General features: G+C 46.1%; 1 protein-coding gene across 1 annotated transcript; it reads left to right on the forward strand.

The window, feature by feature from the left end:
- The first annotated feature begins 294 nt into the window (after nucleotides 1-294).
- On the forward strand, nucleotides 295-25,878 carry YY1 (YY1 transcription factor). The gene is made up of 5 exons (XM_052659676.1): nucleotides 295-1,052; nucleotides 14,660-14,822; nucleotides 21,881-21,941; nucleotides 23,762-23,920; nucleotides 24,712-25,878. The coding sequence occupies exons 1-5, from the start codon at nucleotides 371-373 to the stop codon at nucleotides 24,892-24,894; spliced, it is 1,248 nt and encodes a 415-aa protein (XP_052515636.1). The 5' UTR covers nucleotides 295-370; the 3' UTR covers nucleotides 24,895-25,878.
- Nucleotides 25,879-27,627: the final 1,749 nt, after the last annotated feature.

A 27,627-nucleotide genomic window follows, 5' to 3' on the forward strand; every position in this document is an offset into this window, starting at 1 on the left:
GCTCGGGGTGAGGAGTTGGTATTTGTGTGGAAGGAGGCGGAGGCGCAGGAGGAAAAGGGGGAAGCGGAGAGCGCCGGCCCCGGAGGGCGGGAGGAGGCGCGGCCAGAGCGGGAGGCCGAGGCGCGGCGCGGCGGGGCGCCGGGGCGAGCAGCGGCCGAGCGAGCGCGGGGCGCACCGAGGCGAGGAGGCGGGGAAGCCCGCCGCCGCCGCCGCCGCGCCCGCCCCTTCCCCCCGCCGCCCGCCCCCTCTCCCCCCCGCCCGCCCGCCCGCCCGCCGCCTTCCTCCCTCAGCCTTCCTTCCCCACGGCCGGCCGCCTCCTCGCAGCCCCGGAGCTGAGGCCGCCGCGGCCGTGGCGGCCGAGCCCTCAGTCATGGCCTCGGGCGACACCCTCTACATCGCCACGGACGGCTCGGAGATGCCGGCCGAGATCGTGGAGCTGCACGAGATCGAGGTGGAGACCATCCCCGTGGAGACCATCGAGACCACGGTGGTGGGCGAGGAGGAGGAGGAGGACGACGACGACGAGGACGGCGGCGGCGGCGACCACGGCGGCGGGGGCGGCCACGGGCACGCGGGCCACCACCACCACCACCATCACCACCACCACCACCACCCGCCCATGATCGCGCTGCAGCCGCTCGTCACCGACGACCCGACCCAGGTGCACCACCACCAGGAGGTGATCCTGGTGCAGACGCGCGAGGAGGTGGTGGGCGGCGACGACTCGGACGGGCTGCGCGCCGAGGACGGCTTCGAGGACCAGATCCTCATCCCGGTGCCCGCGCCGGCCGGCGGCGACGACGACTACATCGAGCAGACGCTGGTCACCGTGGCGGCGGCCGGCAAGAGCGGCGGCGGCGGCGGCGGCTCGTCGTCGTCGGGCGGCGGCCGCGTCAAGAAGGGCGGCGGCAAGAAGAGCGGCAAGAAGGGCTACCTCGGCGGCGGGGCCGGGGCGGCGGGCGGCGCGGACGCGGGCAACAAGAAGTGGGAGCAGAAGCAGGTGCAGATCAAGACCCTGGAGGGCGAGTTCTCGGTCACCATGTGGTCCTCAGGTGAGCGCCGGCGCGCGCCGGCCCCGGGGATGTTTTTGTTTTGAAGGGAAGCCATGTTTTATGTGTGTGATGGGCGCCGCCATCTTCTTCGCGGGGCAAGTATGGCGGCCCCAAAAGATGGCGGGGGCGGCGGGCGGCGGCGCGGCGAAGATGGCGGCGGCGGCGCGGCGCCGCCCGCTAGGCCGCAATGGCGTAGTTTCCCCGGGCGGGGCGGCCGCTCTGCGCGGCGCGGCGCGGGGCGGGGCGCGCGGGGCGGGGCGCGCTCGGCCAACGGCCGGCCCCGGGCCCGTTGTCCGCGGCGCCCGCCCGCCTCGAGGCCCCCGGGGGCGGCGGCGGGGCGGCGCGGCCTGGCCCTCGCGCCCGGCCCGGGCCGCCCTTCCCCGGCCTTCCTCTGGGGGGCGGCGCGCGCCCGACTCCGCCCCCCGCCCCTGCCCCGGGGCCGCCGCGGCTCCCGGGAGGCGCGCTCCGCGGCCTTGCGCTCGCCCTCCGGCCGCGCGGCGCTCCCTCGACTCGCCTCCCTTCGCCTCGCGGGGCGGGACTTCGGCGGCGCGTCGGGCTCGCGTGTGCGGGCTCGGCGGCGGCGGGGCTTCTGTCACCGCGCGGCGGCGGGGCCTTCGCCTCTGCCCCCCCCCGCGGCGCCTGCTGAGGAGTCTCGGGTTTTTGCAGAGGACTGACTCCTTCGCCCTTGAGGGAGTTTTGTTTTCTTAAGTTATTTGTTCTGCACGCTTGCCGTTAAATTGGTAAAATCGAGTCTTTTTTAAGTTTCCACGTGTCTTGCTAGAAAACTTCCAGTGAAAAGAAGGGGTTCTAGAAAAGGGTCTTTTCTGCTCTTCAACACTGTTCTGAACAAGGACCAGGAAAAAAAAGGGCAGAAAAGGCTTGTCTGCATGTGTAAATCTGTTTCGATTTTACTTTGTAAGTAGTGTTTTCCTGTCCGTATCTTATTACCTTGTCCACAGGCTATCTTGTTAAATTTTGGTTGAAATAGTAAGTAGGTTGAGAATCCTGCCATAACGAGATAATCTGGTACGTGGATAATTAAAATGGTAGAATCCTTTTCACCACAATTGCGCCCACTCTGTTTAATATATATTCTCAGAATGGGCTGAAGCCTCGAAATCTGAACGTTGCGTGTTTAGGGTTGTTAAAATTCACGAGAACGAGTGAAATAGGCAAAAAGACTGGGTTGAAGCAGGTCTGGTTCTGTCTGCTGTGAAAGCTCCAGGTTTCTGTGGATCTGTGACTCAGGACTGGCAGTGGAGCGGAGGTGCCCTCAGAGTATAATAGCACTTGCTCACAGCTCTGCTGCTCTGGGTTTCTGAGGGCCTTGTGGAACTCTCAGAGTTTCGCAGGAGCCGTGTATTTAAATGAGACATATCTTAGTATTTAAGAGGCTATCCAAAGATACCTTCGGTATACTTTCTGGTAGTGCAGAATGATTGCACAGTGGTCATGTAGGAACGAGAAGCCATACTTTTCCATTATTAACAGTGGATTATGGGAGGCTGTGCTGGTTACTGATGAATTTGCTGAATTCAGAGCTTCCCCCGGTGGCTCAGCTGGTAAAGAATCCGCCTGCAATCGCAATGCAGGAGACCCAGGCTCGATCCCTGGGTGGGGAAGATTCCCCTGGAGAACGAAATGGCCATCCACCCCAGTATTCTACGGGAAAACCCCAAGGATAGAAGAGCCTGGCAGGTTACAGTCCATGGGGTCGCGAAGAGTTGGACACGATTTAGTTACGTTTTAAACCACCACTTGCTGAATTCAGGATATTATTAGGTATTTAGGTAAAGATAACATTAACCACATGAAGCTATATTTATTTTTTCTCATAGTACGATCATGTTGGCTTTATGTAATTTAGCAAACCAGGATACTTTACGTATTCTGCATTTGATCTTACCAAATTGCTAACCCACTTCGCCATACCCGAAGGAAGGCTTGATAATGTAGACTTTACTTGAAGTGGTTATGTATCAGGTTAGCTTAAAAGTCATTACTTCCTCTGCAAGTGATTGCTCCAGGCTTGTACAGTTTCAGGGATATTTTAAAGTCCCCTTCTTTAAAGAGTTGTTTGGCATGTTGCAGTACTCTACATAAGTGAAGACGCTCAGTCGTGTCCAACTCTTAGCGACCCCATAGACTGCAGCTTTCCAGGCTCCTCCGTCCATGGGATTTTCCAGGCAAGAGTACTGGAATGGGGATGCCATTGCCTGCTCCAGCATAAAGGTGGTTATAAACATTTGATGGCAGTAACATAGAATTGCTTGTTTTCTCTTACATGTTTTGTGGTAAACTATTCCTCTTCCTTGTCCTTGTGGTTTGGAATTATTACCAAAGAGAAGTGAAATAGTTTGTGATTAACTCTACATGTCCCAAGTTCAAATTCTGTGTTTAGTTTCATCTTCAGAAATGAAATAGGATAACTGATAACAGATGAAGAAATCAAAGCAGGTTAATTGTTAGGCTTAATTTCTGTGTGTGTTGACTGGTAGGCATTATGCACAGTGCTTTCATGTCCTTGATTACATCTGATCCTAGGCAAGAGAATTTTTAAAACAGTCCCTTGGTCTAAGCTCAAGTTTAGTTAACCTAAAGTGCTTTTAAAAAATAATAATACACGTAGGGTCTATCAGGGTTCTATTAATTGGTAGTACCTCTTGGCTAAAAAAAAAGTAATGAGAAACAAAGCAGTTGGATTTTATGGGCTGCTTTTGCTTGTATGCCATCTTCGTTTAAATTTCCCACAGAGTAATTGAACTGTGTGGTTGGCATCTTTGGGATGGGATGGCAGAGGGGAGTCTAGTATTCCTGTAGTAGAGTAGTTTTAGTTCTGAAAGGGTCCCTAGAGATCTGCCCCCCCTTCTTTTTTAATTAATTAACATCACATGTACCTGGTTCAGTGGCTTTTAGTTTGTTAACCAGGTTGTGGAATCATCACCACTGTCTAATTCTAGAACATTTTTGTCACCCCAGAAAAACTGGCTGCTATTTCCCTCTCCCCCACTCTCCCCACCCAGCCATTAATCTGCTTTTTCCCTGGATTTGCCTATTCTGGACGTTTCATTTACATGAAATCATACACTATATTGCCTCTTACGTCTGGCTTAGTCTGTTTTCAAGGTTCTTCCAAGTTGTAGAATGTACTTCGTTACTTTTTACAGCTGAATACTATGCCACAGAAGCTGCTTATTTTTGCAGATGAGAAAATTAAGGTCTAGTTACGACCGAACGTGTTTTAGCATTTAATCACAGTTTAACTGTGTTTTGAATATCCATAACCCTTTGGTTAAGGCCCATATTTGTTCTTGCATCTTTCGTAGTGTATAATTTTTTTTTTTTTTTAAATTTGTTTATTTGGTTGGTTCGAGTCTTAGTTGCAGCACACAGGATCTTCCTTTGTGGCACACGGACTCTAGTTGTGACATGAGTTTAGTTGTTTCACAGCATGTGGGATCTTAGTTCCCCAGCCAGGGATCAAACCTGTGAGCCCCTGCATTACAAGGCAGATTCTTAACCCCTGGACCACCAGAGAAGTCCCCGTAGTGTATAATTAATGAACATTTAATTATTGCTAAATTTAAGGAATGGTATTATGTATTTCCCCCCCCCTAGATGTTCATCACAGTAGTTTAGGAGGGACATCCTATTTTGTAGAATTTATTAAAAACTAAACCACTTAACAAAATCATTGGGTTGAGTAGGAAAGCTAATAGTAAAAGCTTTGTATTTAAAACATTTAGTTTTGAGAGGAACCAAAAAGGCTTTTGAATCTTGAGGTTTCAGGTAGTTAGAATATGTGACCTTCACTCAAGGCTGTAAGTATTTTAATTATCTTCCGTTAGAATATGGAAGTGCTTTGTGCTAGATTGAGTAAAACATCTAAGACCAGAAAACCATTGATACTAAAAGCAGTAAATTGAAAGAGAGTCAAAAAGTATTAAATTTTTTCTCACTTTCATATATTCAGAAAGTTCAAGTTTGCCAAAAATTACTAGTCCTGACAGTCCGCTGTTTTTCCTTTTTTAACATGCTGTTTATCACTAAGGAAAGAAGCTGTAAATGTAAACTCCCATGGAGCCAAGCCCAGAGAACCCTCCAAAGTAATCGAGTCACCCCCATGACCTACATAGGACAGCCTGACTCATAGATCCTGCTTCCTGACCTAGTGGCTCTGGAAGCCTGGCTTACTTACAAGCCTCTGCTGTCAGACTTTTGTCTCCTGGTTATTAACCTCCCTCCCACCCCTAGTCAACAGCTGTCTCCTCCAGTAGGAAAAGAAAAATCCGTATCAGAAAGGTCAGGACTCCTGACCTACCTAAAACTAACATTTCAGGCTTTTGGGAGAAAATAAAGAGTAATTTTTTTTTAAAATATGCTATACTCCCGGGTGAATATTTACAAAAAGGCTTTCTATTTGTTTTGAAGTCTCCTTTAGTAAGATCGGTTTGTTTTTTAAGGCTGGGAAACTTTAGGGCATAACAGGTTATTAGCAAAAGCAATTAAGAATGAACATTTCTCAAGATCTACATTTGGTGATCAGTTTATAAACTGCCCTTACTACTTCCATAGGAAGAGCGTAAAAGTGAAAACTGTTTGTAATTTTAAAATCTGGAACATTTACTAGTGAGTTGTATTCTACAGTATTAACCATTCACTGTACTCAGTATTTTCCAAATTTGGCATCTGCAACACCACTTGGACATTGAAAAAAACAAGTATTTCTTTACTGTTGGCAGATGGTTAGGAAGATGCAGGGAGGTCTTGGAAGCTAGTGGACTATATTGTGTAAACTTGTGTCTTCCTGTTTATGGTGAACAGGTCGGGAGAGGATCTGTTTCTTAGTCTGAAGGGTCTTGTGTTAGTAGGTCCCGTTGTGTTTAGCCTAGTGATTAATTATCAATAACAGCAAGCCCAGTGGTTTTTGAGAATCTTGTTAGTAGTAGCATCAAATTTCCCTTTAGAGGGCAGTGCCCAGAGAGCTGACCTTGGCATGTCTCAGCTTCTGCCCTTGGGGTCTTTGTAAAACGCCCTATTGGAGTAGGAGGACCCGTGAAGGCATTTTTCATTTCCTTTACCGCGAAGACATTCTACTTTATGAATTCCTTTGTGAGGAAAGGAAGCAATATACTCAATTTCTTAAAGCAAAACGACCCAATTTTAACATGACACGGTGAGATAATGGGAACTCTGTAGGGCAAAATTTTTGTTAACTATTCAGTTACTTTAGTCTTACACTGTGGTTTCAGATAGGATTAAACATTAAGCTAATGTAAATGGTTGTGATGGACTCTTCTTTATTGTGTAAATTATTCCCCGTGAGTGTAAGAGCTGAGGGGCAGGGAGAGAGAGGCAGTGTTTTGTGGAAGCTGTTGTGCGGTGGACCTGTCTCCTCTTCTGGGAGAGCCAAAAGCTCCAGGTAGAATTTCTAGTGCCTCACAGAGCGTCACACACTCTTCAGACACTCCACAGGGTTACGGTTCTCAGCTCAGTCCTCTTCTGTCCCCTTTCTTCTCGCTTCTAAGCATCACCAAAAAATTGAAGGAGGGACACTGCTGCCACAACTCCGAATTGACAGTTGGTTTTGAATTTTGCATTTTTTCGGTATCTCACTTGTAATTTGTAGTATTACATGTGATTCTTAGACTGAATACGTTTTTATAGACTTGACAAGGACCAAATACAGACCTGTGGATTTCACTTTTGGGGATCTGATTGGGTCACACATTATTCCTTTTTGAATTTTATTTCTAAGATTTAAATTATATGAATTTACTCCCTTGCCTAAAAATTCTACAAATACAACAGGTGTGGATATACTTAACGCCACTGAACTGTAAATTTAAAAATGATTTTAGACTGGTAAACTTAACGTTTTATATCTACACACACATCCCAGAGGCACACTATTGCATTCAGTAAAATCCAGACTTCTCATAACCTGCCAGGCCACACATGATTTGGCCCCTGCTTTCCTTCCAGACTTCCTTCTTATCCCTCTGCTCCCATTATGCTCCACCCTTCCCAAGTTTCTTGAACTTGTCGCTTCGCACTTGTTCTCTGGAAGCAGCACCTCTGTGTCCAGTGCTCCGATCCCAGATGTCCGTAAGTCTCAGCTCTGAGAGGCCTGCCCTTGCATCCTTTCAAATTAGCACTTAGGACTCTTATCTCCTAACCCCGTTTTATTTTCTTTGTAGCACTGTCTGAAGTTGTCTTGGGTTTATCTTTTAGCTTGCTGCTTGTCTGCCTGCTTTCTGTAAAGTGGTAAGTCTCGGGCTGAAACCCTGCAGATGGTCCAGGGCACATAGAGGAGCCTCAGGAAAGAACTGCATGAGTGCTTGCAAGCTGTGTTGTCGGGCTGAGTCCTGGCCTGGAACCCACAGTGTCACTCTCCTCTTATTGCTGCTTTGAGAAAAGGAATAGTTAAGGGTGAGGCGAGGGTAAAGAAGCATTTATTACAGCCATTGGAGAAGGCAGTGGCGGCCCACTCCAGTATTCTTGCCTGGAAAATCCCATGGACGGAGGAACCTGGCGGGCTACAGTGCACGGGGTCGCAGAGAGTCAGAAAAGGCATGGATGTTAATCGATTCTAGGTTGACATCCTGGATCTATCACTTAACTGTGCTTCTTTGAATACGTTCCTTTGCATTTCTTTTGTTTTCCCTTCTTCTCCTTTTTTTTTTGGCCATGCAGTGCTGCAGCATGTGGGGTCTTTGTCCCCCCACCAGGAATCGAACCTGTGCCCCAGGTAGTGGCAGGACCAGAGTCTTCACCACTGGACCACCAGGGAAGTCCTACCACTTCCCGTTTCTGAGGCTTGATTTCTTTGGCCAGAAACAAGAGGTTAATATAAAGGTTTTGTTTGAATTAATGTGACAGTTACTGACATGAAATAGGTACTCAGTAAATGATAGTGTCCCCACTTGAGGCCTCTGTTAGTGGAGAAATGTGGAAAACAGCCTGTGTCTGATTTTTGCTTGTTGCTTAGCAATGAATCTCAGTTATAGCTATGCTCCATTTTGGAGCTTCCCAGGTGGCGGTAGTGGTAAAGAACCCACCTGCCAGGTTCTTTAGAACCAGACCCAGGTTCGATCCCCGGGTTGGAAAGATCCCCTGGAAGAGGGCGTGGCAACCCACTCCAGTATTCTTGCTGGGAGAATTCCCATGGATGGAAGTGCCTGCCAGGCTACAGTTGATAGGGTCATAAAGAGTCAGACATGAGTGAAGCGCCTTAGCATGACACACACATGCATTTTGGTGGAGTTTGGGTTGGTGGCAGTGGTGAGTAAATAATGGCCAAAAGTTACCTAGAACGGTCAAACCAAAGTTAAAGGCCTAAGATGGAAGATGTGGAGAAACAAAATCTAGCCCAGGTGACCCACAAATAGTAGAGAAATAGGTAAATATATGAAATGGATGAAAACAGAAAATCAGGATCACAGAAAAAAAGGAAATCTTAGTGTCAACCTTAATGAGCTTCTTGGCAATCAAGATAGAAAAGGAAACCATACTGCTGACAGCTGATCCTAAGACAGGATAGACTTCTAGGGGAATCAAGCTTTTCTTAGTCAAGACTGAGTTCTAAGATAAACTATTTTCTATATGAAGGGAGCCATGAGTGATAGCAGTGCACCGATTCCAACTAGTATAGTGTCAGAGTTCACGTAATGTCTTTGAAAGGCCAGAAGACTTAAATTTAAGCAATGTAATTGAAGGTGATTCTTTACTTGCTCATTCAACATTCTTTAAAAACTGTTAAGCCATAAGACCTACTCTTCCCCTTAGGCCCAAGAGGGAGGGCAAAGGGGAATAAAGGTTTGTTTTTTGGAATAAAGGTACACACCTCTTTCCAGACACACTGGTTGCCATTTAATGTGTTACCTTGTTTTAGCAGAAGCCTGGCGCGCTGCAGTCCGCGGGGTCGCAAAGAGTCAGACATGACTTGGCGACTGACTGAAGAACAACAGAAGTTAGGTGGTCTACCTTTTAATAAATTAAGGAAGCCAAACACGGGTCAGTGAGGAGCGAGAGGCCTCTTAAAGGAAAGAGATCTTGACGTGGGCTTTGGAAAGGCCAGATCGGGGATGAGAGGTGGGCAAGAAAGGAGAGGAAGGTTGTGTTATGAGAATTGAGTAACACTGCAAGCAGAGCAGCTTGGTTGGAGCATGGAGGGCATGTGAAGCTCCACTTCTGATTCTGTTTTCTGGGCCTCTGGCATGGTTTAGCTCCTTAGTCATTTGTTTTTGACTAAATGTTTTGAGTCTGTCTCTCAAACTAGGCTGGGATTGGCTATCGCTTTGGTAACTTAGAAACTAAAGATTCTAAAATGTGAAAGAATAGCTGTTTCTGCTGAAATAACTCAAGGTGTGGCACCCCATTCCTGGATGGTATTGGCTAAAGTTGGCTTTTCCGCACCTTCCATCTTAAGCCATTTAGCTTTGATCATTTGCCTCTGGCAGGAGCATTAGTGAGTACAAGAATCATGTAGCGCGCAGTTTTGTCTGGAAGCTCCCAGTACAGCATTTCCCCCTGCCACCTTACTTTGTTGTTGGTTTTTTTTTTTTTTTCACCTTACTTCTTTGAATCAGTGACTTGTTTTCTCAGCTTTTTTCCAAGCAAGAATACTGAGACTTGGTTTTCATTTTAACTTGCAGTGTTGTGTTAGATTCAGGTGTATAGAAACTAATTTTGATGACACTTCTGCTGTGGATTAATCCTGTCTCCTGAAACAATGAGATAATTGACTGAGTGCTGCCCTCAAGGAAGACTCCAGAGAAAAATAAATATATACACTTTTTAAAGCAGATTTAGATACTTTACTTCATGAACAGGCTTTGCTTAGATGTGTTTCAGAGCTGATCAGTTAACATCTTCCCCCACTATACAGTGAATCTATTTCAGCAGTAATTATGAAATGGAAGGGGTATAATAATGGCCATTGCAAACAGTGAAATTGTTTGAATACATAACAGTAAAACATATTTAAATAAAATCGTACAAAAAAACCCGTGAGTTAATACTTGTATTTGGGGGTTTTTTCTTGTTGTTCTTTTTCATTCCCTTTAACTCACACTTTTTGAAGAGGGAAGCTTACGTATATGTGGTTTGTAAATGCAGCTTTTCTCTTTTTAGAGCATCATAAATTTCTGTTTGGCAAAAGCATCTGATGACTTTCTTTGCAAAAATCAGATAAAATGGCCAAATCATAGCAAACATTGACATAATGTGACCTGTTGCTGTAGTGCGTGTCCAGTTCTTGCTGTAAATGAGGCATATGATGTCTTTGATTTCTTCTGGCAGTAGCATCTTTTGTCATTTTTCTAGCAGTCTTTGAAATGTGGTTTTCTTCCTGTGTGAATAGTTGATTTTCTTAAATGCTGTTAAATAGTTAACAATTGTCTGTTTTATGGTTTCTGTGCACTGGCCTTCAAGGAGTTCTCTAAATTAACTTCTCTGAAATACACTGTTAGGGAATAAGTAAGATATACAAATTTATAAACATATTGTGAAATTATACAGTAACCATAGCAGTTCTTTAGAACTTAGACCAACAGAACTTTGTTTTTGTGGAGTTTTCAAAGACCTGTTGATAAGTGTCCTTTTTGGTAGTAAATCCCATCATTGATTCCTTGATGCCAATGATACCAGAAATCATTCCTTGTTTCCAAGAGGGGAATTCCACTATAGCTTAATCCCATTTTCTGAGTGAAATCCCATCATATAGACCAGAGATGAGCAGGCTTTCTCTGTAAAGGGCTAGATGAGCAGGCTTCCTCTGTAAAGGGCTAGATGAGGAGGAGTTCAGGTTTTGTGGGTCCAGATGCTGCTGAGCACCTCCATGTGTTCATGCAGCAGGGAAGCAGCCGTAGACAGGATATTCACAAATGAGCGTGGCTGTGTTTACAGCAAAACTGTGTTTCTAAAATCGATGGCATATGAGCACAACCTCATTCATAGCAGCATCGTTCACAGTAGCCAAGAGGTGGAAACATCACAAGTGCCCTCAGTAGATGAATGGATAGGCTAAAGGCCATATTATGCCGTATAGGAGTATTATTCACCTGTGAAAAGGAATGAAATTTTGATATTTGCTACAACACAGTGGACCTTGAAAACATGCTTAGTGAGGCAAGCCAGGTACAGATGGACAAAGAATATATGATTCCACTTAGAAAAGTTATCTGGAGTAGGCAAATTCATGAAATCAGAAAGTACACTAGAGGTTACCACTGACTGAGGGGAAGAGGGGTGGTTGTTTAATGAGTAGCAAGTGTCTATTGGGGATGATGAAGTTTTGGAAATAGATAGTGGTAATAGTTATACATGGACTTCCTGGTGGCTTGAATGGTAAAGAATCTGCCTGCAATGCAGGAGACTCGGATTTGATCCCTGGGTTGGGAAGATGCCCTGGAGATACAGTGCAGCCCACGCCAGTATTCTTACCTGGAGAATTCCATGGACAGAGGAGCCTGGCGGGCTGCAGTCCATGGGGTCCCAAAGAGTCAGACCTGACTGAGTGGCTAAAGCGCAAGCTCAGTAGTTACACAACATTATGAGTATACTTGATGCTGCTCAGTTGTGAAGTATGGATGATTTAGAAGATAAGTAATGTCTGTGTTACCAAAGTAGACATAAAAATCTTGTCAGCCTCTACTTTAGGTTTATTTTATGCATATTTTATATTCTAATTCTTAATTATCTGACTGTTCTCTGGGTACCCTGTGCTGACTGTTGGAACTAGTAACTCCTCTGATCTAATATTCCCTCATTGGACTTTAGCGTCACCCCAGAATTCATGTGTTGAAGCCCCAATCCCTGATACACTGTTATTAGGAGTTGAGGCCTCTAGAAAGTTACTAGGTTTGAGGGCGATGCCTTCATGAATGGGTTAGTGCTCTTACAAGAAGAGACAGAAATTACGTAATGGAACGAGACAATGATGTGTATATGAAGATACAAGGAGGCATCTGGTGGTGAACGACGAAGACGGGACTGAATGAGCTGGCACCTTGACATCCAGGAATGTAAGGAAGCCATCTCTTTTTAAGCAGCCCAGTCTGGAGTGTTCCTTAAACCTTTCTTTATTGTTGATGGCTGCATTGGGCCTTAGTTGCAGCCCATGGGGCCTCTAGTTGTAACGCATGGCCTCTCTCTAGTTACGGTACACGGACTTCACAGTTGCAGTGAGGGCTTAGCTGCCCCCTGGCCTGTGGGATCTTAGCTCTCCGACCAGGGGTTGAACTCGTGCCCCCTGCGTTGCCAGTTAGATTCTCAACCTCTGGACCGCCAGAGAAGTCCCTAGAGTATTTTTGTTCACAGCAGCCTAAACTGAGACAACTTTCCTCGCCAGAATGCAAGTCCCGTGAGGGCAAAGACCTGGCTTTGTCTCTGTTGCTGAGAACAGTGCCAGGAGAGTTCATACGCGCTGCGCCAACACGAGGAATGCTTGAGCTTGCGACTCCGTCATGCCAAGCACCCAGCCGCCGTCCTGCCCGGGCACTCTTCCGTAATCCTTATCAGCGGCTCTCAGGACAGCAGTGATTCTCAACCTTGCCATCTTTCTTGTATGAAAAAGATACAAACAAGAGTGTTTCTTCATGAGAAGAAAAATAACTTCAGTGGGAGGGGGCGGAATAGCCTCCCTACACACCAGTTCATTCTGGTACCAGTAGAAGGTTGATGTCCTAGTAGCTGTGCCTCAGTTGGAGAGATCAGAGGGTATAAGAATTATCACAGCCCTGAGAAAAGAAATGAAAGAATCTGGTTAGTGTGGAGTCCCAGCTTTGGAACTGGTCATCGGTAACTACACTTCCTGTCCTTAATACAGCCAGCTGCTTTCTCTCAGGCCTCTTCCTATGTCATGGGGTAACCCAGGATACACGGTCTGGTTCCAGTTCCAAACAAGAGGTGGGCTGAGTTTAACAGCTCAGCGCTAGGGTCTTAGACTTCGTGAGTTCAGCCTGTCACTTAGTGGCTGGTTAACCCTGAACAAGTCACTTAGCTCTCTGTGCCTCAGGTCTCTCTCCTGTAAACTGAACTTGCTAATTTGCCCACTTCATAGGGTAATATGTGCGGTGATTAAAATAGTGTCTTCTCGTAAACATTGAATAAAGTATCAGCTGCTGGGACGTTCTGTGGTTCCTTGTAATGACTTAAATGCTCCCTAATGTAAAGAGTGGGGGAAGGAGAAGCACACAGAGTCCGAGCCTGTTGTCTCTGGTGGTTTTCGTGGTGAAACAGTTTGATGGAGAAGCACGAGCTCTCAGTTGGCACTGAGAGTTGGGCACATTCTGCTTTCTGCTTTAGTCACCGACGTAGTAGGAGGCTGGGATTTTGCCCTCCAGGTGCTTCACTCTAACTTGAGAGACAAGGCCAACAAAAGTTCAAAACAGCATGATTTAGAGTTTGTGAGTGTTACTATTCATAAATAATCCAGGAGTTCAGGGTAAGACTCTTGAGGCTGGAGTGACAGAGTCCATCAGCCCTGAGAGAATCTGACCCAAGGAGAAATAGAAGACTAGATACGGTAAAGTGAGATCAGACAGCATAGGACCTAGAATGATAAATAGGACTTGGTGTTTGGAATATAGGAGATTGATTGTGGGAGTCCGTCTTCTTTTTTTTTTTTAACCTGTTAGATGTGGTGGTGGTGAGACGTATGAGTGGAGCTGTGCTACATTCTTCGAACACATTTGAGAACCAACATTCCCTGCTGGCTCAGGCAGCAAGCAATCTGCCTGCAGTGTGGGAGACCTGGGTTTAATCCCTGGGTTGGGAAGATCCTCTGGAAAAGAGAACCACTCCAGTACTCTTGCCTGGAGAATCCCACGGACAGAGGAGCCTGGCGGGCTACAGTCCGTGGGGTCACAAAGAGTCAGGCACGACTGAAGCGACTCAGCACACGTGCAGACCTGTATGCAGGCTCTGAGCCAGGCTGTGAAGGCTGCGTGGGGATCAACACTGACGGATATCCCTGTCCTCAGAGAGTTTACAGTCCAGTGGAAGTGGGTGACGAAAATCAGACAGCTATGAGTGCACATTGTAGTCAATAAAAACTGCATGGGCAAAGGCCATGAGGTGGATGGTCCAAGGTACATTTGAGGTAAAGGCCAGTATAGCTGGAGTAAAGAATGAGGAGCTGGAGAGGTAGGCGAGAGGCTCACTAAGAGGTGCAGGCCAGAAAGTCGAATTTGAGTCAGCCATGCAGAATTGGTGGTTCACAGGAAGTGTGTGTGGTGGACAGAAAGCAGAACTCCGAGAAGGGAGGAGGAGAAGCAGGGAAGCGGAGAGTAAGCCAGAGGCGCGGGCGTAGGAGGAGCGAGCTAGGTGCTGAGGACGCAACTAATAATGGCCAGCTCTCCCCGCTAGGCTCAGAAGGAACGCAGGGAAGAGTTGTTGACTTTGGCCTTGAGACTTTGGTGACCTTCAGGCTGAAACAGGATTTTAAGAGATTGAGGGGAAAGACTGGCTTGAGTGGTTAAGAGACAGTGGCTGTAAATCACCCCATTTGAGAAGCTGCTGCTGAAAGCACTTTTTATAGTTTTTAAAATGTGTTTGCTCACATAACTTCACTCAGCTAAGACGATCCATCTTATGCTTTTCAGATGAAAAAAAAGATATCGACCATGAGACGGTGGTTGAAGAACAGATCATTGGAGAGAACTCACCGCCCGATTATTCAGAATATATGACAGGAAAGAAACTTCCTCCTGGAGGGATACCTGGCATTGACCTCTCAGACCCCAAACAACTAGCAGAATTTGCTAGGTAAGTTACCCTTCCTTCTGGGGAGAGAAAGTGCTTGAGTGTTGCCAGCTGTGATTTTTGGTGCCTAAATAACAATAGTGGTTTGTTCTTGCTCCTGGGAAGCTTCTGAAACAAAAGTGGTTGGCTTTCATTTTCAGTGGTAACTTTGCTTTTAAGTGGCACCGTTTTAGATTTGAATGAGATGAAGCAAATACATACTTCTAAATTCTGTAATTGATGTTGCTTATGAATAAACACACTTGCTGCACGTTTTTAATACTTTGTTTGGAAATGGATGTCTTGACACTGCATCCCGGCTTCTTTGTCTACATTTTAAGTTTGCGGGTATTGTCCTGGTCTGAAGCTGCTGGAGCCCTGAGTCTATGCTAGGTTTGTACAGCTGACCAATAGGAAGGACTTCATACGCTCCAATTTCAACGTGTCATCAGTTAGGCTCCTGGTGTTGTGTTGATTTTTAGCTGGCATGACAGGAGGGGATCACATATTTAGGTCTAGGACCCTGTGCTCAACTGTCCAAGGTAAGACGCAGGAAGGCAGGTCTGAACCCAGTGACTGTTTATTTGTTTTGACTGAAACCAGCCGGGTCCTTAGAGAAGCCTTGGTCCCCTTTTACATTATTTTCTAGTACTGCTTGGCAGTTTTTATAAGGACAGGAGAAAACCCGCAGAGACGTAAGATTCTAAATGAAATGAACTGGTGAAGTCTGGAGCAGGTGGTCTCCCTTGACGTGCTTGAGGTTGGATGGAGCCTGGAAGAGCCCAGGAGATTGAGGCAAGGACAGGGTTGTAGAGTAAGAAAGAAGTCTGTGCACGCCTGTTCTAACAGTAGACACTTCTTCCCTCTCCTCTTCTGGAGAGCAGAATAGAGAAAAGCTGGAGACCCTGGGGTGTCCTGGTTTCTCCCTGCCTGCCAGAGTCAAGGTGGGTGGCCTCCAGCCATTTGAAACCTTAGTTTCTCTGCGTGTCATGTGGGTATAAGAATCCTATTATTCTTTGATAAAAGTCTGTACCCTTTTCTCCTTTCCAGTGAAACTGTAGTGGTAGGGAATAAAAAATTTATTTATTTCTGATTTATCATGGCTTTAAAAAACGTAAAGCCCTATCCTCTTGTTACTGAATCGTGTTCCAGCTCTTATTGCTATTCATATTTTAAATATAGGTCTGTGAATTAGGTAACTAAGTGCCCTGCTGTGCCCCCACCCCACCCCGAAGCACAACTAAAAATGGAATCTGTAGGATACATAGTCAGCAGTGAGGCCAAGAGTTTTTGGACAGATTGAGCCAAATATCATACCTGTGTTTGACATTGTCACACAGTTGTTAAAGTTTGTTGTAACTTTCTTATGGTACTCAGATTTATTGAGGGCATGGGCTGCAGTCCCAGTGATAAACAGGGGGAACACGGAGGCAAGGAGAGCCCTGGGGAGGGGAGCATTTGCTCTGGGCCTTGAGGAACATAAGGGTTCTGATGGGTGGATGGGTGTCTGCGAGGCCTCCATGCTGGGGCAGGCAGCACGCGGTGCGCACTCAGTGTCCAGCACCTATTCAGGAAACAAAAGCCGAGTTTCGCTGTGGATTAGGATGCTTACAGGGAAGTGCTGCGGTCCGTGAGGGGGCAAAGAGTCCGGGGCGACAGCGTGACTGAACAGCAACAGAGAAGTGATTGAGTTCAGGTAAATGTGAGCCAGGCTATTGGAGTCTGAAAACTGGGCCAGGACCCATGCTTCTTTGTATGTAGCAGCCATCTGGTGAAGGGTTTGAGCAGCAGAGAAAGGGGGCTGCGTGATGAGAGATACTTTTCAGCTGTATCCAGGCTGGATGGGTGCAGGCACAGCCAGGAAGTGGGAGAAGAGCTCGCGGAGGCCTGAGCTAGAGGTCAGACTGTACGTGTAAAGAAGTGTGCTGAGGTGGCAGGAGATGCTGGAAGATTGAGAAGTAGCTTGACTGTCTTGGGGAGGGGGCAAAAGAGGCATCCAAATGCACACTTTGCTGTGCCTTATTTTTTGTTAATGCATATTGAAGGCTTTGCTCCTTAGGTGATAGGAAAGTGGGGAGGGTGCTGGTGTGCAGGAGGGGAGGCAGAGTTTGGTGTAACATGCTCAAGAGAAGAAAGTGCAGCATTGCAAGGGCCAGTGGAGATTCAGGTGGGCCAAGAGAGGGAAGGGTAAGTATTCCTCTAAATTATATACTATGAAGCAGCTTTGGTGGAAGAGCAGAGGGCTGAGGCAAGGTTTTCAGAGAGGTGGGGACTTTTGGGCAGTGAGCAGTAGAAGTAATTAGGTGTTGATGACTTTTTGCGTGTTCGTGTTGCTGGAGAACTGGGGCAGCTGATCTTAAAGCTTGTCTTCAGTCCTCTGAAAGAAACTCCAGGATGTTTCATCTCTGAGCTCAGGAGGCACCCATGAGGCCTTTCCACCCTTCGTCAGGCTGCCTTGGACCCTACTCCTTAGGAAGAGGCCACCCACAGGGACAGGGACCCAGGGACACCAGGTATCAATCTATTTGGGACATTTTGAAACACTGCGGATGAACCTGAGGCTTCCAGGGAGAAAAGATAGGTCACCTACAAAAGAATGATAATTAAACCCGAATGAGAATTTTCTTCAACAGCAGTAGATAATTAGAAGACAGAGGAGCAATGTTCTGAAGTTTCTGAGGAAAATTATAACATAGGGTTCTTGATCCAGCAAAGCTATCTGTCCAACACAAGGGCAAAACAATGACAGTTTCAGATGCCTGAAGGATTCGTTTTATGTTGCGTGCACCCTTTCTGAAGAGGTTACTTAAGGGTGTGGCTCTGGTAGAGTGAGGGTGAGTATCAGATGGAGGACTTCCTAAAGAAAATCAAGAAGACAGCTACGCAGCAGGCTGGAAAACTTGTTCAATTTAGAATACAGAGTCAGTGGGTTGTAAGAATCTCTTTAAGAAAAGTCCATTTCATTCAGCAGTAGATAGAATGATCAAGAGGATAGAAGATGGTGGTGGTATCAGAAAGAGTTTTCTAAAGAAGAAAGGATAATCAGAAACATCCTGACAAGGGTGGCAGGTTACAAAAACCATGGCCTAAAAATGGAACATTATTTTGACATTGTTTAGAGAGAGAAAACTCGTTTGACTTGACTAATAAAACTCGCTGTTTGGTACTGAAGCTGCTGTATTGGCCTTAGAGCGCAGGAAATGTGATCCTTACACACAGTGAGATTCTTCAGTAAGCATTACTTACGTAATTATCTGAATGTGGTGTGTGTTTCTTTTCTGTTACAGTCAACCAGTTAAAGACTTTGTTTTGTGTATGGAATAGAATGAAACCTTGCTCCTCTTGACAACATACGCAAAATAAAGGTGTGGGATTGGGGTTCTGTGCGGTTGGGCTCATCCTCACCTCCAGTTTCCACAGTATCTCTGGGCTCTTGAAAAGATGATGTAAAACGAAGTGGCTAGTTGGGCAGTGGTGGGGAGGAAGAGCTGAGCCCGGGGTGCCCTGTTCTGTTCAGTCTTCACATTTTGAGAAGAGGCCCCAAAATTGGTGACTGGGACAAAGAAGCACCGAATTTCGAGTTTGTTGGGGACCAGAGCTCATCTTCTTGGCTGATAAAAATGCACAGAGCTTGTTCTGCTGGCCTCGTTTTTCCACCCACCTCCACCGTGTGGCTCAGTTCTTGCTTTAAGGAGCCATGTGAGCTGCTTTTTCCCTCTTCTCCATATACTGGGGTGATGGGTTCTGGACTGAACTTGAAACAGAGAACGCTCAGGTCCCAGCTGCACTGAGCCTAGACTGCTTAGGAAGTCACTTAGCGTGTGAACAGGTATAAGAAATAGTAACTTGAAGTCATGGTATTGCGGAGGTGGGACTATGGTGATTTTGTTCTTTCTTGAAATGTCCTCTTAGTAAATAGTTCAAAAATTGCATGGTGGGTGGGACCTGGAGAATCGTTTCCTGGTTAAATTTGTGTGTTTTTCATTAACCTTAGCCCTTAGGAGACCTGTCCAGGAAGAGCAGAAAAACCAATAGTCAGTCCTAAGTTACCACCCCCCTCCCCCGCCCCCCGCCCTGAGGTTTTTTCACTGGGTTAACACAAAGATGTGATGGTGGAGCTGAAAGTGCCTTGAAACTCTTAAATATCTCATGAATGACTGTACATTGCCCAAGAGAGAACTGGCTTAGACCCTTCGGTTCGTCTGTCTCAGCTGACGCAGAGGGAGGTGAACTGCGCTTGCGGATGGGCCCGCTGCATAGGGCCCGCTGTCCTGTCAGCACAGGTGGCTCCAGTCTGAAGAGTCTTCAGAAACCTTGCCTCTTAGCTGCTAGGATATTTGCATGTTTAACTAACTTGGAACTTTTGGTTTACTTAATGCCCTGCTGAAAATTGTCCAGGAAATTCCTGCAGTTTGTGGTCCTGGTATCCAACCTTCACAGTGTGCACAGGATGACATCGTGTGAAATCAGCAGGGACGCCACAGGCGTCAGAGAGAAAGCTACTACGACTAGAGTTTTGATTGAACAGGAGACTTGATGGCTCCCTGGCTTGTCCATAAACTTCTAGTACATGGAGGCCCTTTCCGCTTTGCCTTTGCTGTCGTTTCTCAGACTCCAGCTCTTGAGTTGATGACGGGGGTTTGGAGGCCCCAGTGCCTTCTGGGTTGTTGACTACAACTGTGATTTTTTTTTAAAGCAATAAACTCATTTTTGGCTAAGCCCATTTAGCACAGGCTGGCAGTAATAACAGCCATTGTTTCTCAAAAGCTTAACACAGCATCTCTTTTTTAACCTTTGCAGCTCTGACAGGTAGCATTTCACCTTTTTACAGAATAAGAAACTGAGGCTGGGGACTTAAGTGATTTGCTCAAGGTCTTGCGGCACCAGTCACACACCCCATCCTGGCTCACTCATGACGCCTGCTGCTGTCATGCCTCCAGGTCTTAGTGGTTGCTGGCTCATTTGGGCCGGTCAAGAAGATCCTCTAAGTAGAAGTCTTGTAGTCTTGTAAGAAAATTCATCTTTTTTAGAATTTATTTTGTAGGTTTATGTACCAGTTGTTGCCACAGAAATTTTAGTCTTTACTCACAAAAACAGAACACTTTAATTCTAAGCATACTTGTTTGGAAAATGACCTTTTCAGTGTTTGCATTAGAATATAATGTAAAAGGTACCGGCCTCATTTGCCTCTCTGTAGTGACGAAGAGTGACTTGCCAACAAGCTTAAGAGTGGCTGCAAGTAAATACCTTCACTTCCTCCTTGAGTCCAAGGGTGTTTGCCCAGATACATTTAACACTCATTCTAAACTTAATTATATTGCTAAATACTGGCATACATTTTGAAAATGACATTTAAAAAAAATGCCACTTAATAACATTAAAAAAAATGAAGAGTTGGGTGAATGGCAAATCAAGAGTTCTCTACTGTTAGGTATATTTGAAATTTTCCGTAATAAAAGTTCCTAGGAATTAAACATTTTTGTGGGGTCGGGGCCGCTGAGGTAACTGGGTGACACCTGCTGTCCTTTTGACGCAGGCGTCTCACTGCCATTGTCCCCGTGCTCATACCCACAGAGCCGAGAGCGGTTCATCTTTGAGATAATTTGCACACAGTGAAATTCGCCCTCTCTAAGGTTAGTACCGTTCTGTGAATTTGGACAATCATGCATTTACCTTCACGGCCAGGACAGCATTTGAGTGGAGTCTTCGAAGAGGAAACACCTCAGTTGGGAAGGTTGACGCTTGGTTCTTGGTGTACACTTTCTGTTACTGTGACCTCCAGGTGGCGCAGTGGCACCAATTTTGCCCTATCTAGTTCTGTGACTCAGATCCAGACTCCAAGACTTAATAGTATTTAAGATAACAAAGGCTAGTTCAGAGCCCTGTAAACAACGGGCACTTAGAAAACGTTTGCTGACTGATGCGGTAATCTTCCAAGTACAAGAACGAACAAGTATCCGCAGGGTTGGCCTGGGGAGGATACCAGACTGAAAACATTCTCTTAGAATTCCAAGTAGGAAATGTGTATGATCTTGAACCAGACTCCTTAGAGATAAGTTATAGCTAGCAGATAAAATTGTGTCACCTCTGCTCATCCGGGGTGTGGCAAGTTTCATGAGATGATTTCTGAAGTTCAGATTTGACAGAGGAAGGGAGTATCTGAGCTCAGATAAGGAGAGAAGAAGGCTGGTATTGTTAGGCCCTTTGCTGGCTTGCAGATGGCCGCAGCAGTCTTTCAGTCTTGCGTCTGGGAGAGTGAGGGTCAGCTAGCTTACTCTAGAGGACATCAGCTTAGTGGTCACTGAATGTTCATCCTCATTTAGGAGTTCATCCTCATTTAGTTGTTCACTGAATGTTCATCTTCATATAGTTTTTCTAGAAGCTCTTATTTCCTCACCCCTCTACCACACACAGATCTGTAGGGAGTTTTGGAGAGAAAATTTTGACAAAAGACCAAAGGTTGGTTCAGTGAAAACAGCAGGTAGGTAAGTTACCAAGCAAGCTCCGGGCGGCCACTCCACGAAAGGCTCTCCTTGACTGCCCAGGCGCTTGAAACTGTTCTCTCCCTTCCACCACCACCACCACAACTAATAGTATGATAAAAATTAAGCAGTGTGAAAAAAGGTACATATAGATAGATAATTCTCTGTTTAAATGGACTTTTCTGTAACCCTTTAAAAAATGGTCTCTTACAGGTAGTTTCTGCCATCATAAGATGCACACCCTCCTTAAGACCCTCCCATATCTTACTAAAGAGTCGGGAAGGAGGAGCAGATACTTAAATCACACAGATCCGCAGTGCCACCCTAACGATGCACCAGCTTATTAGCTTTGAGACTGAAGGCAGCACCTCCCTTGTGCTTGTGCTTAAGCATCCTTACCTGTAGGTGGGAGAGTGCTTCAGTCACAGGTCCTCCGTGGACGTGCGTTTTCTCCTCCCTTCCCCCTCACGGCAGCATGTTGTAATCTTAGTTTTTGTACTTACAGGGAAAGCATTTTAGGGACTATATGATTTATGCCAGATGAATCTACCCATTCCTACAAATCTTTCTCTCTCTCTCTTTTTTCCCCCCTTTGGTAAGAATGAAGCCAAGAAAAATTAAAGAAGATGACGCTCCAAGAACAATAGCTTGCCCTCATAAAGTAAGTAACGCTAGGGGAAAAGTGCTCATTTCTGTGGAAGAAGCTGTAGAGAGCTTGTAAGAAGTCGCGCTTTTATTTCCATCTTCATAATTGAGACTCACTGAGGAACTAGAATCTGGGTTCTAAATTCAAGAGACTGTATTTTGTGATGAAAGTGTTGTTGTTCCTTAAAGGCCCCTTAAATTTACATACTCTTAAATGGGATCACTGTAGGGCACCAGTGTTTTTATTGTCACTGTATACTCAATATACTCTGTTAGGATTTTGTTTCTTCTTTTTTTCTTCTTCTTTTTGAGTTGTTAAACAAGTCTAATCTTACGACATTGGGCTGTGTCTCACCCACGGACCTTTATAGGACTGTGGGCTCCTTATGGAAATTTGATTTTGCATAGTGCTAGAGTAAGCCTATTAAGGCTTCATCATTTCCTCCACATTTTCTTTAATTGACCTGTTAGCTGTTTGTCGCTAGGGGGTACTTAATTGTTTTCAAATGTAGTTATTATTATTAGTTTCTAAAGATAGCCTAAAGTACTTTGAGATACGGATTGGGTCTGTTTTAAACTTGCTGCTGCTGCTAAGTCGCTTCAGACGTGTCCGACTCTTAGCAACCCCGTGGACTGCAGCCTACCAGGCTCCTCCGCCCATGGGATTTTCCAGGCAAGAGTACTGGAGTGGGGTGCCATTGCCTTCTCCGGTTTTAAAATTAACTGGGAGGTAAAACTGACAAAAGTATCACGTAGGTGGTACAGAAAACCGGTGAGAGGTTTTGAATGGAGTAAATTTTTAAAAAACAACAATTGAAGAAGGATAGATTTAGTTTCGCCATCTCACCTCTGATGACTGTGCTCCCACAAATTTATCTTTGTCTTTTTAAAAAAATGTTGTTAATGTGGAAATTTTGAAACGTAAAGGTGTTTCTGTTGAGGCCAAATACCAATATGCATTTGAAAACAGTTTTGTCTTAAGTGCTTATCATCTCTCTACCTTCTTTGTGTATTTCTTTCCCAGTTAGGGTTTTCTTGAAATTCTGTTTTCTGAGTGGAAACTCAGCCTAGGGATCTCGGAAGCTGGCCCCCGCCCACTCACCCCTTACCTGTGAAGCTGCCCTGTGTCCTTGTCTGATCATTCCCCCGCTCCGTTGTTGGGCAGCGGCTGCAGAAGCGGCGGCGTTGGCCGTCTTGCCCAGCCTGCACACCCCCGCCCTCAGCTATCAGTTGCCCTGCTGCTCTTCCCGGTGTCTCACAGAATACATCTCTTCCGTAGTCCGTGGAGACCCTCTCTTCTTGTAGTCCTCTGCACTCCTTGGAGACCCTCTGGGTGCTTTCTCTGTCAGGGAGGGGGGAGGGGCAGAGAGAGGGGAGGGGCAGGCGATGGAGAGGGTCAGCCCGCCGCTGTAGCGCAGAGCACGGCGCAGCTGGCGGTGGACCGCCGTCACCGTGGCTCCGTCTCCCAGGCTGCTGCTCTCCATCTGGGGTGCGGCTGGGAGAGGCAGCCGTGCGGCGTGGAGCCAGGGTCGGCTGCTACTCCCAGCCTGGCTCCTGCTAGTAGCGTGACCTTGGGCAAGTCTACTTAAAGACATCTCTGAGCCTCAGTTTCCTCACTGTAAAATAGAAGTTTGCATTACAGGATAAGGCCTTTCTCAGCTGGGGTTTTTTTGGTTTCTGTCTTAAATAATTTAGTTAATTCTGCTGTGATATGAAGCAACATTTAAGTGGGGAGGGTGGGGGTTTGTTGTACTGTGTAAGTGAAGGCTGTTAAGTGGACGAATCGTGGGTAACAGTTTGCAGTGTGAACCACTAAGCTGCTCTCTCTGTTCAAAGGGCTGCACAAAGATGTTCAGGGATAACTCTGCCATGAGAAAACATCTGCACACCCACGGCCCCAGAGTCCACGTCTGTGCAGAGTGTGGCAAAGCTTTTGTTGAGAGCTCCAAACTAAAACGACACCAACTGGTTCATACTGGAGAGAAGCCCTTTCAGGTAGAGCTCGTTCCCTTCCCCCTCCACTCTCCCCGCAGGTGTAAGCAAGGCGGCCGCCCAGAGAGGCCACTGCAGGGTCTTGCGGTGGGGTCCCCGGGACTCAGTTGGGGGCTGCCCTGGCTCTCAGCTGCACCGCTCGTATCTCTGGCACCAGAGACAGGATATGGCAGGTGCTTCTGGGTTGGACTTCATGTCTGGAAAAACACAGGATTGCTTGAGAGCGAGCCTGAAACAGCACTTTCTGTGTGTTGGGATTCAAGCAGTTTGCTTGATGTGATTAATATATTTTTTGTAGAATATTGACAGGGAGCTTCTGAAATTTTAATCAGGAGAGTAACTTCTAAAGTAGTTTTCTGCCTTGTTTTTAGAAGCCCATGAACAAGTGAATGGATTAGCAATGCCGTTAATCTAGCATGGTTCTTTTTGTTTTAATACTTGATATCAGAAACCTTCCTAACCATTTGTCTCTTATGATTTGAAATAATTACAGAAGTGTTAGGACCCTCATGTAAGATTTAGAAAGATTTCTTGCTATTTTGTTGAATGTTTCTCTTATGTTGTGTATTTAAACAATTCATGAGGGCTCTCCACGGGTCTTCCTAGGAGCTGTCCCGGCAGCGTTAGAGCTCCCTGCCCCTATTTCTAGAATGTGTCTAGAAAGCTCCCCACCCGCCCTGGGGCAGGGCAGCAGGGAGTGAGGTAGAAGAAGCAGGCTCCTCCCCACATCCTTGAGCTGCCCCCTTCCTGGCCCCATGAGTCTAAGCGGGTAATCTCTGGTTTTTCCTTGACAGTGCACGTTTGAAGGCTGCGGGAAACGCTTTTCACTGGACTTCAATTTGCGCACACATGTGCGAATCCATACCGGAGACAGGCCCTATGTGTGCCCCTTCGACGGTTGTAATAAGAAGTTTGCTCAGTCAACTAACCTGAAATCTCACATCTTAACACATGCTAAGGCCAAAAACAACCAGTGAGAAGAAGAGAGAAGACCCTCCTCAGCCTCGGGAAGCATCTTCCAGGAGTGTGATTGGGAATAAACACGCCTCTCCTTTGTATATTGTTTCTAGAAAAGAATTTTAAAAATGAATCCTACATACCCAAGGGACATGTTTTGATAAAGTAGTAAAAATTAAAAAAAAAACTTTAATAAGATGACATTGCTAAGATGCTCTATCTTGCTCTGTAATCTCGTTTCAAAAACACAGTGTTTTTGTAAAGTGTGGTCCCAGCAGGAGGACGATTCATGAACTTCACATCAAAAGACAATTCTTTATACAACAGCTAAAAATGGGACTTCTTTTCACATTCTTATAAATATGAAGCTCACCTGTTGCTTACAATTTTTTTAATTTTGTATTTTCCAAGTGTGCATATTGTACACTTTTTGGGGATATGCTTAGTAATGCTATGTGTGATTTTTCTGGAGGTTGATAACTTTGCTTGCAGTAGATTTTCTTTAAAAGAATGGGCAGTTACATGCATACTTCAAAAGTATTTTTCCTGTACAAAAAAAAAGTTATATAGGTTTTGTTTGCTATCTTAATTTTGGTTGTATTCTTTGATGTTAACACATTTTGTATAATTGTATCGTATAGCTGTATTGAATCATGTAGTATCAAATATTAGATGTGATTTAATAGTGTTAATCAATTTAAACCCATTTTAGTCACTTTTTCTTTTCCGAAAAATACTGCCAGATGCTGATGTTCAGTGTAATTTCTTTGCCTGTTCAGTTACAGAAAGTGGTGCTCAGTCGTAGAATGTATTGTACCTTTTAACACCTGATGTGTACATCCCATGTAACAGAAAGGGCAACAATAAACAGCAGTCCTACAGAAAGAATATGGCAGAAAAAGATCTGTAAGCACAGTCTTATTTCCTTTTGTTGTCCAGAATAATTACAGTTCTTGAGCCTCCCAGAAATTGGAAGCTAAATAAAGCAACTAAAGTTTCCTTTATTTTGCACTCAATTACAGTGACTTGTGATTAAAGCGATGCATGGACACTCTGATGCTTCCCACATGCACTGAATTTTGAAAGAGCAGGTAGCAGGCACCCTGAGTTAAGGGACTGCCTCAGAGGGCCCCGCACCAGGCCCACCGGTAACAGGATTTTGGTCTCAGCCCCCCAGCAAATGTGTGACTGAAGCACTTGTGCCCGGCCTGTGGGTGTGGCCTCAAGGTAAGGTGTCACCTGGCAGGGGGCGCAAGCAGAGGGGAGACCAGGCGTTGCCACTGCTCAGGCCGCCTTCAGGGCAGCTCCCGCAGGTCCTCCCTGGTCTCACAGGAAACGCTAAGGCTATTGGCTGTTTGGTTGGAGAGCCTTGGTCCCTCCATCTAGTGGGCTCTGCCAGTGTCAGCACATTGTAGCAGTTGAACGCGAGGTGCTTCCTTCCTTCCGTGCTTCTGAATGGATAGTGAGTGCAGATTGGCAAGGTGATTTGGTTATTAAGAAAACTGTACTCAGTGAGTACTTGACCTCTCATGTTGTGACCTCTTAAATGTACAATTATAATTTTGGAATTTACTTAGAGTCAAATATCAGACTCGTGAGACTTATTTTATAAACTGCCGTGATACAGCAATCCCATTTATTCAAAATGCAGACATCCTGTATGTCTTTGTGCTGTATGCTTGACTCTGCAGAGTAATTGACAGACTAGCTAATACCGGTGATTCAGGTACAAGACGTCCAGGACACCATCAGGTCCAGAACACAGCCCTGTCTCTCTCAGCTTCTCCATCGGTCCTGTCCAGGAGGATTGGCGATCTAATGACAGGGACCCTGTGGCCCTCCGGAATTTTGAAGTGCCTTCTGAACCGTAAATGAAAAATTTAACTTGAGACACTTTTTTTTTTTTTTGTTCAGAATCTGTTATCCATTGAGTAGTTTGATGGAACTGAGTTAATCAGAAGACCCAGCTGTTCTCTGGATAAGCCAGGCTTTGCTGTATCTGGCGGTCAGGAGAGAGGTAAGCCTGCAGTGGATGCCCCTGCAAAGCTGAGCGCCCCAGCGCGAGCCTGTGCTGCTTTGCCTAGGCCTGGGGCGGAGGCCTCCACCGCTGCCCGCGACTCAGTGCCCTGCGTCCCTCCCCACCATCGGGTCAGCAGCCCCCCGAGGGGCTGTGTTAGGGGTCACGCCCTCACCCAGCGCTGTGCCACACTGGAGCCTGGTCCTGGCGTCATCCTCAGGACTCCTGCCCAAGGGCCCGCGGCGAGACAAGACTTAGGCCATGGGGAAATCTCCCAGCGGCCCCAAGAGCCGTGCCGTGACCCTGAGTTGGAGGGAGGTTCTTCTTCCTCTGTGCCTTGACCCCTTGGGGATGCCTTCCGTCATCTCTTCTGTCCCTTTCTGTCTCTGAGTGGAATAGCCATTGCTCCCGTTAACTCTTCCCTGTTTTCACGTGTTTTTCTCTCAAGACACAGAGTTAATTTCTGAAAGGAATTTCACTGGGCGTTTGAAGAAAGCTTAACGCCCAAGTTCCTCCGTGACATAGCACTCAATTTAAAACTGTAGTGTAGGACACGAGTGAGTGACAGCTTGTAGAGGCAGTTCTCATCGGGTGTAACTCAACACCCATTCTGCTTGTTAGAATTTATAGTTTTGCTAAAGATGTAATTTACTGGAATTTGAAATGGTGGTCTAACAGTCGATTGTCTTGATTAATCTGATTTATAAGTAATTCTGATACATATTTTCTTACATCT

This window comes from Budorcas taxicolor, chromosome 21 (genome assembly GCF_023091745.1).
Source record: "Budorcas taxicolor isolate Tak-1 chromosome 21, Takin1.1, whole genome shotgun sequence".
NCBI classification, from domain to species: Eukaryota; Metazoa; Chordata; class Mammalia; order Artiodactyla; family Bovidae; genus Budorcas; species Budorcas taxicolor.